This window comes from Polypterus senegalus, chromosome 13 (assembly GCF_016835505.1).
Source record: "Polypterus senegalus isolate Bchr_013 chromosome 13, ASM1683550v1, whole genome shotgun sequence".
Taxonomy (NCBI): Eukaryota; Metazoa; Chordata; class Cladistia; order Polypteriformes; family Polypteridae; genus Polypterus; species Polypterus senegalus.
In genome coordinates, this window is record NC_053166.1 from 74,844,882 (window position 1) to 74,858,849 (window position 13,968).

Genomic DNA, 13,968 nt, shown 5'->3' on the forward strand with positions numbered 1-13,968 from the left:
TTTGGCCATTGCAAGGTCAATATTTTTTGAGGAAGGCCTCTACACTCTGACAGGACACCCTGTGCCAAAAGACACATAAGTAGAGCTGACATACCAAGGCTGAAAGTGAGGAGAAGCTTGGTACAGTGAGAAATACATTTGAAAAATGCATTAGTTCTAAATCAGCTTATGGAATTTTCCCCCACAATATGGAAGAAAAATGTGCACACCCAATACAGAAATATCTTATTTACATCTTCACTATGAGATGTAGATGAGTAAGGATGTACAGTCATTTCTAGACTGGTACACAAATTGAAAATGCACAGAAACCCCACATAAAATGGCAGGACATCAATTGCAATGTCTCGGGTTCTGTGAATTTTTAAGTCAAAGCATGTCTGCACAACACATCCATTTTCCATTAAATATTTTTAAAGCTGACAAAACCTTTAGTAATTTGAGCTAAAACACTGCACTCACCTTGTCTAGCTGCTCTATGTGAATATAATGCAATGTGTTGCTTGTTGCCTGTAAATAAAAATTTAAATGACAGTTAAACTGAATTCACAAATTGTAATTTGTTTAAAAAAATCTTTACAATTTACATGAAAAACCAAAAACTATTACCACAAAACTGAGATAAGAACCACCTGAAAACTTTACAGCGGCCTAAGGATGGTACAACAGGATGGACAGGAAAAAATCTTAACCTTCCAGACAGTAAAACTACAGCATTTTCATCTGAGTAGACTTGAACATGTTATTCACCATGAAATTCTGCTGAGCAGCATGCTAAAATTATTTGTGTATGAACATAGTCTATTTCACAAAAGCTGTATCTTTTAAGAGACAACTGAAGCACAGCATTAAAACTGCATAAAATGAGGGAAAATATGTATTGCATTACTGAACCAAAATAATTAACAACAGAACACAAAAGAAGAATGGTTGATCAACGGTTAACATAATGCAGCAATATGGCTCGGCAGCAAAATCATAGTGAAGGAAAACTTACTAAGGATGGTTTATGTCAAAAGTAATCCTTATCATATCTGCAATGTAACTGAACTATTTTCATTAGTAAAGGATGTGTGACCAGCGTACAGTTTTATCTTAATGCTTTTTGCTTGACATGGTTCTCCATAGAACAAGGGAGGTTTACTCATTATAAAGGAGAGAAGCTGCTAATAAATAAGATTAACTTAAACTTTCTCCTCATGCTGCTATTTCACTCGTAAATGATTTACAGCACAAACCTACAACAGGATGTTCACCTGAAAAGACTGAATAGAATTCCAATTTAAATTAACTCAATTTTTATTTTTGTAAAAACTTGATTGCTTTGTATGGACTGCAATAAAATTAATAAAAAAAAAAGAATTCCAATTTATCACATTGCTATATAGACCAAAATAATGAGGAAAACTAATGCACAGAGGAAAAATACAACTTAGAAATGAGGTATGACATTTGATATTTTTTTTCAAATTTATTATCAGCTCCTTATGTCTTATTGTAGAATATAAAACCTGGATTTAAAAAACTTTCAATTCAATGATAATAAAACCCATTCAAACCAGTTATGATCAGAGTTGTTTGAGGCAGTCTCAACAACACCATCAGCACTCATTTAATACTGTATCACCAACACACACAATGACATAAAGGGTGCTTTGCTGTTGAAAATCTAAATACAAAGGTAACTGTTAGTAGTATGCCACACTGAAAACAGAGATATATAAAAGTACATACTTTTCTCTCTACTTTGACTTCTGCATTTGGTTCTGCATAAAATTCGAAGTGTAACGTAGTGGCACTTGGTGGGTATTTCTAGGGAAAAAAAGGACAAAAACCTGTTGTATTTTATTACAAATATGGACAACTATGTTTCTATCAGTATCCCTTAATCTTTCCTTACAATATTAGGCACTAAACCTTGACTAAAACTCTAACCCAACAGTTCTCATTATTTTGCTTACTAGATAAAAATTAAAAATGTAAAGGCTCATCTAAAAACTTCATTACACTACTCATTCTCCATACACAAACACTTGTTACTTTATCAAAAAATAAACAGTGCCAGCTCTTGGTACACATTTTTAAAGCTTTTCTAAAAATTAGCCCTTTACTATAAATCTCTAAACCATCAAAATTAAATGGAAAAATACAGGAAGATAACCAACTAAAACCAAATATCCTTCATTGACTTACATGGCTTTACAAGGTTAAATAAATGTTCAGATAGCTTCCAATCCATTTTTTAACAACCCAAAATATTAAGAGTATATTAAGCACGATTTATAACAAACACTTGTCCAATTAAATCTTAAAGAAGTATAAATCAAAAAAAGTAAAGGATTAGGTTGATTTCAAAATGGATATTTAATATGTAATCTCAACCTAAAGTTTTATTAAAAATAAAGACCAACTAAAACATTCATAGCTCTCACAAAGACAAAAATGCCACATTAAAAGACCTTTAAGAAAAAATTAAACTGCAAAAGAAAAAGAAGTACACAATTTACTCAAAAGATTTTCCCGGTTAGGTCGGGCTACAATAGCACCAACAGCAGATATCTTTGGGGCACAATGGAGAACTTGAATTGCGGTGAATTAGTGTTTACTAAAAACAGCATCTGTTACTAATTATACCACGGCATAAGGTATGGTTTGAATCAAAATCAAGTTAACAATACAGATGTGCAGATTCACAAAACACAAAGACATACTGACTCCATTTTTAAAGAACTAAAAATGCTGACTTAAAAATGTTTCCTTATGTAAGCATAATGCTTTTTTTTTATTGCAATAGGTGATGCTTTTTTGGTTTACACATTTCTAAACTGCCTTAAAAGCTTCCAAAAATCCTGCAGTGTGGCAGCTGAACTACTGAGCTGTGGGATAGCATTAACTGTACAGGATGCAAACAGTAACTATAGTTAACTCACAGCCAGCACTACCATTGTAGTAAACCCCCAAAACCCTACACACATAAAACACCATTAAGCCAAACCCTTAAAACACTATACTGTTGGTGTATTAATATTGTTTATTGATATGTTTATCAGAAAATATTAAAATGTGGTTGATAATTATATAACTCGTATGTAATCTTTTACAACTGAAACACAAATCTGTGTTTCCCTTCACCATGGTATCAAAATCAAAAACAGACATTCAAGAAAAAACAAACCAGTATTGCTGAAAACAGTTCTTTCATTAATTTTGAATTCATTCAGTACAAAGTAATGTCTAAAACGATCTTTCTTCATGAGACTACGTGATTCATATCCTGCTGTCCACCTATTTTTCTGTAAGGCCAACCTTTAATACTTCACTCAATTCACTTTAATCAAGGCTCCAGTGATGTCCATCAGATGACCTCATTCTGAGGTTTTCAGCCAAGTCAAGGACACTCTGTACCCTGGGACCTTCTTGGATGAAGGCACATACAAAGCTAATATTCTTTCTTTCAGCCAGGATATTATGAAGTTTGTAATGGACCCTCTTGTTGATACAAGAGGCTCTATACCACTAAGCCACTGAAATACCTTGACATACTTCACCATAACACAAATGGGTGGGTGACTGTCACCCAACCTTAACAATAAGATGCAGACTCTGGAACAACAAATTAGATCTTACTTTTAAAAAAAAAAAAAAAGTTCACATAAGAGGCAAAGAAAACTGTGTGGTGACTCAACTCAATTTTTGAGAGACAAGGGAAAAATAAAAAGCTTTGTCTCAGCTTGTACAATTATTCAAACGTTACCAAACAAAACAAAGATACTTCCAATGAAATTTTTTTTTATATTCATAGTTATTCAATGCTGGTCATCAGGTTGTTCACCAGGAGGGCCAGGAAATTCTCAGTACCAAGACCTCTTTACTGTAAATTGCTTTAGCCAATTCCAATGTTTGTGTTATTGGTTATCAGAGCTCTTGTCTGCATGATAAACATAGATATGTACAACGTTTGAACAAACGTTTTCGAAAACCTTTTGCTTCACAATCTTAAGGACAAGATTATTTAGCAATTATGAATGTTTTATGCTGCATTGGGATGTATTTAGTTATTATGATGCACCACAAATTTCATTATGCTGCACTACTTCAGACCTGTCACTTTTCTGACCTTTCCCACAGTCCTTTAATATTGACTCATGACCATAACCAGAATGAGGGAGAGTTGTCTTACTCACACAGGCAGTGTGGTACAGAGGTTAAGGCTTTGGACTTCAAACCCTGAGGTTGCGAGTTCAAATCTTGCTACTGACACTGTGTGACCATGAGCAAGGCTCTTCACCTGCATGTGCTCCAATTGAAAAAACCAAAAGAAATGTAACCAATTGAACCATAAATGTTTTAAGTCGCCTGGGATAAAGGCATCAGCCAAATATGTAATTGCACACAAGACAGTGGGTACGGCCCAAGCATTATGCTTACCTGAGTAGTTCTGGGCAGTGTGTTAAAGGGTGGGAGTTCTGTAATACAGTAGTTTGTTGACTGGCTCAGGGTTTCATATGGGCGGTATTGCAGGAGTCTGTCCTGTACGTGACACCTCTGATCTTAGCAAACCAACTTTAAAATTTCCAAGAATTCTTATTTTACCAAGAATACAAAATCATATACAAATTATACTCACTCACTTTACAATTTAATTTCTAAACTACTTCTGACCTATTTCTTATCACCTGATAAACATTTTAGCTATGGAGTATTCAGTGTTTCCTCTACACTTTTTTATTTACCAATACATCACCTCTTAAATTACAAATGTTTCACTTGCATTTACATCTTTTCCAAAGCATAAATCTGTCTTTATGCAGTTTGAGAATTTTTGCCAGTGGTCTCGCTCAATCTAAACAGAAGATAACAAATTAACTCAATTCACAACTCATCATTATACAGAATACCTGTGCATGGTGCACCACTGAACTACAGGCATGTAGTATTTCTCAAACCAACCTATAATTAAATCCTTGTTGCTCCAAACAGCTAAGTTTGTGGCCCATTACAGACAAGCACGTGTCCAGGGGTCCACCAAAAACCTGTTGCCGGATTGACTTTGAAATGTGAGGCTTTTACGTCTATTTGAGCCACTAAAATTAAATCGGTGATCTTTATCAAAAAAAAATTTTTTTTTTTTTTTTTAAACCCTATTCAATTCTAAATTTCTTTTTCGAAAATTCCAATCCTTCTTTCTAACATACATTCCCCTGATGCTGCAGGCATCTTACTGCAATACCACAGAGACTGAAGTTAAGGAGGCTTTAGACTAAGTAAGGGTAAATCACCAAGGAACCCATGTATAAACTGTGCGTATGCACAAAAATTTTGCATACACCTGTTTCAGCACTCATATCGCTAAGTATAACAATTAAACTTGTCATAACCACACACTCACGCCAGAATAAACCATTGCATATGCAAGTTTTCTGCTAAGTTTCGAAAACTGTCGGCACCCATCGTCAAAGCAGTGCTACTGTTTGTGTGGTTTCCCTTTATTTTTTACATTCACATCCCTGACACAGCTTTATCAAATACCGTGAAATTAACACCATATGTATTTATTGTTTAAGGCACCTGATCATAACCTGTAACCATATAATGGTGCACGAAATGGCCAAACAATTACAAATATCACAGCTGCTTTAGCGTTGTTACTCTCAGTGCACCACTTGGGAGAATTTTAACCCACTGTACCCGAGTGTGGAATCACAGCTATACTGCAGCTAATCGGAAAGCTCTACGGCAGATTGTGCCAAGAATGGAGAGAATTATTCGGATACAACTTCTAGCAAATGCTGCCTCAGCCATGGGCAGAGTCTATTTGAACATCTTCCATTCGAAAAATGCTTCAGAGCTTTTCCTGTACGGACATCGCGGTTCAGAAACAGTTTCATCTCAAGAGCTATAAACACACTCACAGTTCATCAAGTGCACCCGGTAGAACTGTTTGTTCTTATAAGTACAGTTACCACACAGTAAACTTGCATTACAGTTGTAATATTGCACAAACTAAACTACTTATGCTTTCATATTGTATATTTTTCATTGTTTATCGTATTATTTTAAATATTGAATTTCACTGTACCATACAACAACAATAAAGGAATTCAATTCAATAGAAGAGAGCATATGTATTTACAGATGATGACAACTGGCTAAGCATCAATTTCCAGATGGTATCTTCTTGAAGCTCTTGATATCATTTTTAAGATGAAATGCAGTACATATTACATTCTACAGATAAATTTTAACTTCATTTAAATAATGTATACTGTTAATTAAAACTGGACAGCGGTAGGGATGAACAGGCACCCCCATTTAGCGATTATTCCTGCCTCACGCTGTATGATTGCTGGGACTGGCACGACCCTGGATGGATAGATGGATGGAATAATTAAACAAGATAATATTTCAATTTTCCTTAAAGGTTATGAAGATACGGCATTCTAAGCTAATAGATGGCTTGGTACACATACAGTACATAGAATATATAGAATACAAAGCATTTAACGTGTTACTTTAGTTACGATGGGATTTGAGAAACTAGTAAGTTAAACAATTTTAGGGTTAAGTCTGACGTTCTGCTTTAGTGCGAAAATAAACTACAACATTTTGTCGATATTTTGACCTCTTTTTCCTCCACTGTGTCAGTTTTATTTCTTTTCTCTATACCCTAATACGCTTCCATACGACACTCAGACGAGGGACTACAACTTGCCATTCACACCAACTTTGATATATGACCACTTTTTATTTCGGGCACTATGAGACTTTCTGAACTTGAACTCGAGTTTCATCACCACTCTATATCACTTTCTTTTGTTGTTTATACGACAGCTCAAACCAACAAATAGAACATTTTTCCTTGTTTCCACTTGGTGTTCGCTGAAGTTCTCCCCTCTCCCCATGCATTTGCCATTGTCTTTTCACAGAATGCTAAACTTAAGCTATTTATATTGATTTTCATATTCAAAGAGGCCTAATTCTGGGAGGAGTCAGGAAGGGGCAGCAGGTGCATGCCTTACATTTCATCCTGACCGGGATTTATATAGCAGAAGAATGAGAAAGATGGCAATCACATATTTATGCATTTGGATTTTTTTTTTTTTTTTTTATACGCACATTTGTCTTTTTGACCTTACACCATGCTTTAGTGTGAATTCAATGAGCAGCATTATACATGAGGCCCAAGGACTGGATCAGCTCCCACCAGAACCAATTATCTTTACCATTCTTTCAAATGTTAAATACTGCTAATGCATTAAAAAGTTATTTCTTCACTTAATTTACCATTATAAAACTACTTCTAAAACAGGAAAGGGGACCTCTAAATGTTTAATTTACCTCTAAACATTCCTTTAAAACAGATGCCAAGCTGTAGACACAGCCACCTACCTAACCCCAGGAATTAGTTACCTACAAATGAATACTCCCCGAAAAACTCAGTGTGAACATCATCTACCAGGCAGATGACAATATATAGCGTCTCTTTGACATTGAATAAGTTCTAGCATGTCCAGTTCTCCTCTCGTTAGATGCAAAAAAGTCATCTGATAATATGAATTAAAAGCCTTTGACTGGCAGGAACTAGGCTTAATTTGTTTTATTACAACATTATGATCAGGACTGTCAAGTCTGACCCAAAAACAAACATTGAAAGAGAAAACTGCAGGCAAACATATCAGAATGCAAAGATGTAAAAGCTAATATTTAAAAGAAAACACAGGCATTATGAATTATGCTTTAACTGAAAAGAGTATGTGGTCAGAAGATTTTTACTGCTGGCTTTAACATACAAAAATAACGAGAAACCGATACATTTCATACATGGAATAATCTGAATCAATTATAATAAGGACGCTGCAGTAGCATAAAAATGTCTTGTAAACATTTAAACAAATTTAAAAATCATTATGTATTACAGAGTACACTATAATCAACTTAAAGTTCATTGGATATGACTGTTACAGTTAAATGTGAGTGTTTCAGGAAGACCCAATCCAGCTTTACTGTTGAAAAGTCCTTTTCTGAAAATGTATTTTAGATTACATACCAAAAAGCTTTTATAATTATTACTTGCTCCTCCTGCCACTATACACAACAGGATAGATCAAAATATTAAAACAGAAATGATTACAATTCTAATTATATTACAGATTTGCTCCCCTTTCATTTGCCTTTGAAAGTAAATGGTAGCTATACTAGAAGTTGATATTATAAATAATGCACTGTATTATACTATAATATTACTGTATGTGTGTGTATATATATATATATATATATATATATATATATATATACACTAGCAGAATACCAGCCGCAGAAGAGAAGTAGTGTGTTAAAGAAGTTATGAAAAGAAAAGCAAACATTTTAAAAATAACGTAACAGGATTGTTAATGTAATTGTTTTGTCATTGATATGAGTGTTGTTGTCATATCTATTTATATATTTTTTATATATCTATCTATATATATTTATATATATATATATATATATATATATATATATATATATATATATATATATATATATATATATATATATTTATATATATATATATATATATATATATATATATATATATATATATATATATATATATATATATATATATATAGTAAAATACCTGCGACTGGCAGCGGAGAAGTAAAAAGAAAAGGAAACATTTTAATAATAACGTAACATGATTGACAATGTAATTGTTTTGTCATTGTCGTGAGTGTTGTTGGCATATATATATATATATATATATATACACATACACACACATATAAAAACATACATATATATATACATATATATCTATAAACACATATATCTATAAACACATATATCTATAAACACATATATATATACATATATATCTATAAACACATATACAGTGGTGTGAAAAACTATTTGCCCCCTTCCTGATTTCTTATTCTTTTGCATGTTTGTCACACAAAATGTTTCTGATCATCAAACACATTTAACCATTAGCCAAATATAACACAAGTAAACACAAAATGCAGTTTTTAAATGATGTTTTTTATTATTTAGGGAGAAAAAAAATCCAAACCTACATGGCCCTGTGTGAAAAATAATTGCCCCTGAACCTAATAATTGGTTGGGCCACCCTTAGCAGCAATAACTGCAATCAAGCGTTTGCGATAACTTGCAATGAGTCTTTTACAGCTCTGGAGGAATTTTGGCCCACTCATCTTTGCAGAATTGTTGTAATTCAGCTTTATTTGAGGGTTTTCTAGCATGAACCGCCTTTTTAAGGTCATGCCATAGCATCTCAATTGGATTCAGGTCAGGACTTTGACTAGGCCACTCCAAAGTCTTCATTTTGTTTTCTTCAGCCATTCAGAGGTGGATTTGCTGGTGTGTTTTGGGTCATTGTCCTGTTGCAGCACCCAAGATCGCTTCAGCTTGAGTTGACAAACAGATGGCCGGACATTCTCCTTCAGGATTTTTTGGTAGACAGTAGAATTCATGGTTCCATCTATCACAGCAAACCTTCCAGGTCCTGAAGCAGCAAAACAACCCCAGACCATCACACTACCACCACCATATTTTACTGTTGGTATGATGTTCTTTTTCTGAAATGCTGTGTTCTTTTACGCCAGATGTAGCGGACATTTGCCTTCCAAAAAGTTCAACTTTTGTCTCATCAGTCCACAAGGTATTTTCCCAAATGTCTTGGCAATCATTGAGATGTTTCTTAGCAAAATTGAGATGAGCCCTAATGTTCTTTTTGCTTAACAGTGGTTTTGCGTCTTGGAAATCTGCCATGCAGGCCGTTTTGCCCAGTCTCTTTCTTATGGTGGAGTCGTGAACACTGACCTTAATTGAGGCAAGTGAGGCCTGCAGTTCTTTAGATGTTGTCCTGGGGTCTTTGTGACCTCTCGGATGAGTCGTCTCTGCGCTCTTGGGGTAATTTTGGTCAGCCGGCCACTCCTGGGAAGGTTCACCACTGTTCCATGTTTTTGCCATTTGTGGATAATGGCTCTCACTGTGGTTTGCTGGAGTTCCAAAGCTTTAGAAATGGCTTTATAACATTTACCAGACTGATAGATCTCAATTACTTCTGTTCTCATTTGTTCCTGAATTTCTTTGGATCTTGGCATGATGTCTAGCTTTTGAGGTGCTTTTGGTCTACTTCTCTGTGTCAGGCAGCTCCTATTTAAGTGATTTCTTGATTGAAACAGGTGTGGCAGTAATCAGGCCTGGGGGTGGCTACGGAAATTGAACTCAGGTGTGATACACCACAGTTAGGTTATTTTTAACAAGGGGCAATTACTTTTTCACACAGGGCCATGTAGGTTTGGATTTTTTCTCCTAAATAATAAAACCATCATTTAAAAACTGCATTTTGTGTTTACTTGTGTTATATTTGACTAATGGTTAAATGTGTTTGATGATCAGAAACATTTTGTGTGACAAACATGCAAAAGAATAAGAAATCAGGAAGGGGGCAAATAGTTTTTCACACCACTGTATATATATATACATATATATCTATAAACACATATATATATATATATATATATATACACACACATATATATATATATATATATATACATATATATACACACACATATATACATAGATATCTACATATATACTGTATATACACATATATATACAAATCTACATATATATATATTAGGGGTGGGACTCGATTAAAAAAATTAATCCAATTAATTAGAGGCTGTGTAAGAATTAATCTTGATTTTAATCGTATGTAATCGCACACGTAAATTTGCCCCAAATCGCAAATGTTTTTATTTTTTTAATTTAAAAGCGGTTTTAGTGGGCGACAGAATCAAATAATAGACATGGACATGAATATTGTAAACTGAAGCTGTTTTAATTTCTGAAAAAAAAGCTTTTAAACTGCATTTGAATTCAAAACAGAAACAAAAATATCATCCCTGGTTAAAATTGGGCAGACTTAAAAATAAAGTGGTAGTTTAAGTACTTTAAGTACATTTTCAGAATAGTATTGTCTTTAAATAATAATAACCAAAATTTCAAAATAAAGTGCAGTTTTTCTTCTTAAAGAAAATAAGTCAGAAACATAAAAGGTAATTTGACCAGCTTACTCTTTAAACTCTGAGTAACATTAGCCAAAATTATTTTGTACATTAGGCTAAAACAGTGTGATCATTGAACATTTTGTAATTAGATGTATTTAGAATTACTAACGGTCACCGAAGTCCAATGATCCCCAGTAAGAGCCACAAAGTCCGCTTTCTGTAATGCATCTAATTTTGCTTGCTTTTCAGTGTGTATATATAAAATATATATATATATATTATATATATATAAAAATATATATATATATATATATATAAAATATACTAGCAAAATACCAGCTTCTCAGAGATAGTGTGTAAAAGAAGTTATGAAAAGAAAAGGAAAAATTTTAAAAATAACGTAACATGATTGACAACGTAATTGTTTTGTCATGAGTGTTGCTGGCATATATATATATATATATATATATATATATATATATATATATATATATATATATATATATACACACATATATATATATATATATATATATATATATATATATATATATATATACACACACATATATATATATATATATATATATATATATATATACACACATATATATATATATATATATATATATATATATATATATATATATATACACACACATACATATATATATATATATATATATATATATATATATATATATATATATATATATATATATATATATATATATATATATATATATATATATATATATATATATATATATATATATACACACACACATACATGTAAACTTCACTTTGGTAACTGATCATTGTCCACTTCAATGGTTATACCAACAGAAAGATACAAACTTTCGCCTCAAGAGATGGTTTCTGGGCTTACAACCTTATCGTTTCACAGTAAAACATCGACCAGGTTCTGAACACGACTAAATGAACCTGGTACAGAGAGTCGCTTGAATCACGGAAATGTGAATAAAGCTGAGGGTGTGAGCTGGAGGGCTGATCGCACCCCAAGAAGATAGACGCTCCTGGGCAAACCAGAACCCCTGAAACACAGACTACCCTCACACTGCTCTTTACTTTCTGACTTGCGCTATAACGCGTAATGCAAACCTCGCGCGATACTCAGCTAACTTAAAAGCCTTGTGCAGCCTGTCAGTTGAAAATTGATTGCTTGCTTTTATCTCTCTCTCTCTCTCTGCCCCTAGCGGAACTGTCATCTCTGACTTGTCATGGAGCACGTTTAAGCGCATGTGTTGCAGTGTTTGAATAAAAATCCTTCTTGTTTCTACGACCTCCTGTGTCTCTGTGCAAATCTGTGACCCAAGCGTGACAATATATTCCGACGCTGACTTTATATATTCAAGATTTGACTTTATATATTCCAGCGCTTACATTATATATTCCGAAATATTCCAACGCCGTCTTTATATACTGAGGTTTTGGGAAGCGCTGATCAATGTAATCGGTGTACCATGAAATCATGCATTGACAGAAGTTCCCCTTTGGTTGGGCACGGTCTCTTCCAGTTGCACGGATGGGTGGGTGGATCTTATATGTCTGTGCAGGTTTGTTGTTGACCCTGCTCTAACGGATATTTTCATATTCTGCACTTAGCTTTGCAGTCTCCAATATCACTGAAATGCAGCCAGATGCTGCTTCTTTTTCGGCTTTCACTCATTTCTTTACTCTTCTTTTTTTCTACACGATGCGCTTGCATTTAAATCTGGCTCCTCGTCTGTCGCAGCAATAGGTACACAGAGCGACAGTGTTTCTCTGTGTACCTGGCCTGTACCAACACTCGCTGTCTTCGGAGCGTCTGCCCCCCCTTCCTTCTTTCACATAATGGTATGATCCTATGATATACACATATATATATACATACAGTAATCCCTCGTTACATCGCGCTTCGACTTTCGCGGCTTCACTCTATCGCAGATTTTATATGTAAGCATCTAAATATATAATGCGGATTTTTCGCTGCTTCGCGGGTTCTGCGGACAATGGGTCTTTTAACTTCCTGTACATGCTTCATCAGTTGGTTTGCCCAGTTAATTTCATACAAGGGACGCTATTGGCGGATGGCTGAGAAGCTAACCAATCAGAGCACGCAGTTAAGTTCCTGTGTACTGAATGGCTCAGTGACGGAGCGCTGAATTCGATTCCGCGGCATTAACCAGGAAGTCTTGTCTCGCTCATTCAGCATCAACGTGTTTCGCTGTGTATAGAGTTGTGCTCTTTTGTGTTTATCTTTGTGCATAGTCAAGCCATTCATTATGGCTCCAAAACGATCTGCTCCTGCTACTGCTTCAGGGGCCGTGCCCAAGCGCCAATGGAAGATGTTAATGATTGCCGAAAAGGTTAACGTTTTGCATATGTTGAAGGAAGGGAAAAGCTACACCGCTGTAGGATGCCATTACGGCATCAATGAGGCGAAGATTCTTTTTATTTAAAAAGTAGGAAAGGAATATAAGATCTACGGCCGCAGTGTCCTTTTAACCAGGGTGCAAAACGAGTTGTAAGTGGTCGTTATCAGACTAGTCATCGTTTCATTGTTGGTGAGTAACCATAATTAATTTTCTACTTACAGTACTTAGTACATGTACGTACGTTTAGTGTCACTGTACACACATTTACTGTATACAATTTTTCTTGCATTATACGTGTTTATTGCTGGTGGCCTATCGATCGTTATGGCTGTAACATATGGGATATAGGAGACGCTCGATATCTTTAAAATAATGTTTAGGTTTTACTGTATATAAACAGTGTGTTTACATACATAATTTTAATGAATCTAACCTAATATCTAAGAGAATACAAAGGGTTTATGCTGTATAACTGTGCAGGGAATATTTATAAACAGTTTGGGAGAGTTAATAAGGGCTTAAAATATATAAAAATAACCATATAAACATATGGTTTCTACGTCGCAGAT

General features: G+C 34.2%; 1 protein-coding gene across 6 annotated transcripts in view; it reads right to left on the reverse strand.

Moving 5' to 3' along the window:
* huwe1 (HECT, UBA and WWE domain containing E3 ubiquitin protein ligase 1) overlaps positions 1-13,968 on the reverse strand; it is a 362,527-nt gene that overhangs the window by 252,137 nt on the left and 96,422 nt on the right. For 5 of the 6 annotated variants that reach the window (XM_039775721.1, XM_039775718.1, XM_039775719.1 and 2 more), the window contains exons 7-8: positions 1,735-1,812; positions 463-510 (exon numbers count right to left, since the gene is read on the reverse strand). In XM_039775721.1, the coding sequence (XP_039631655.1) occupies positions 463-510; positions 1,735-1,812 (126 nt within the window). The remainder of the gene's footprint in view (positions 1-462; positions 511-1,734; positions 1,813-13,968) is intronic. The other variant, XM_039775720.1, reaches the window with a different exon arrangement.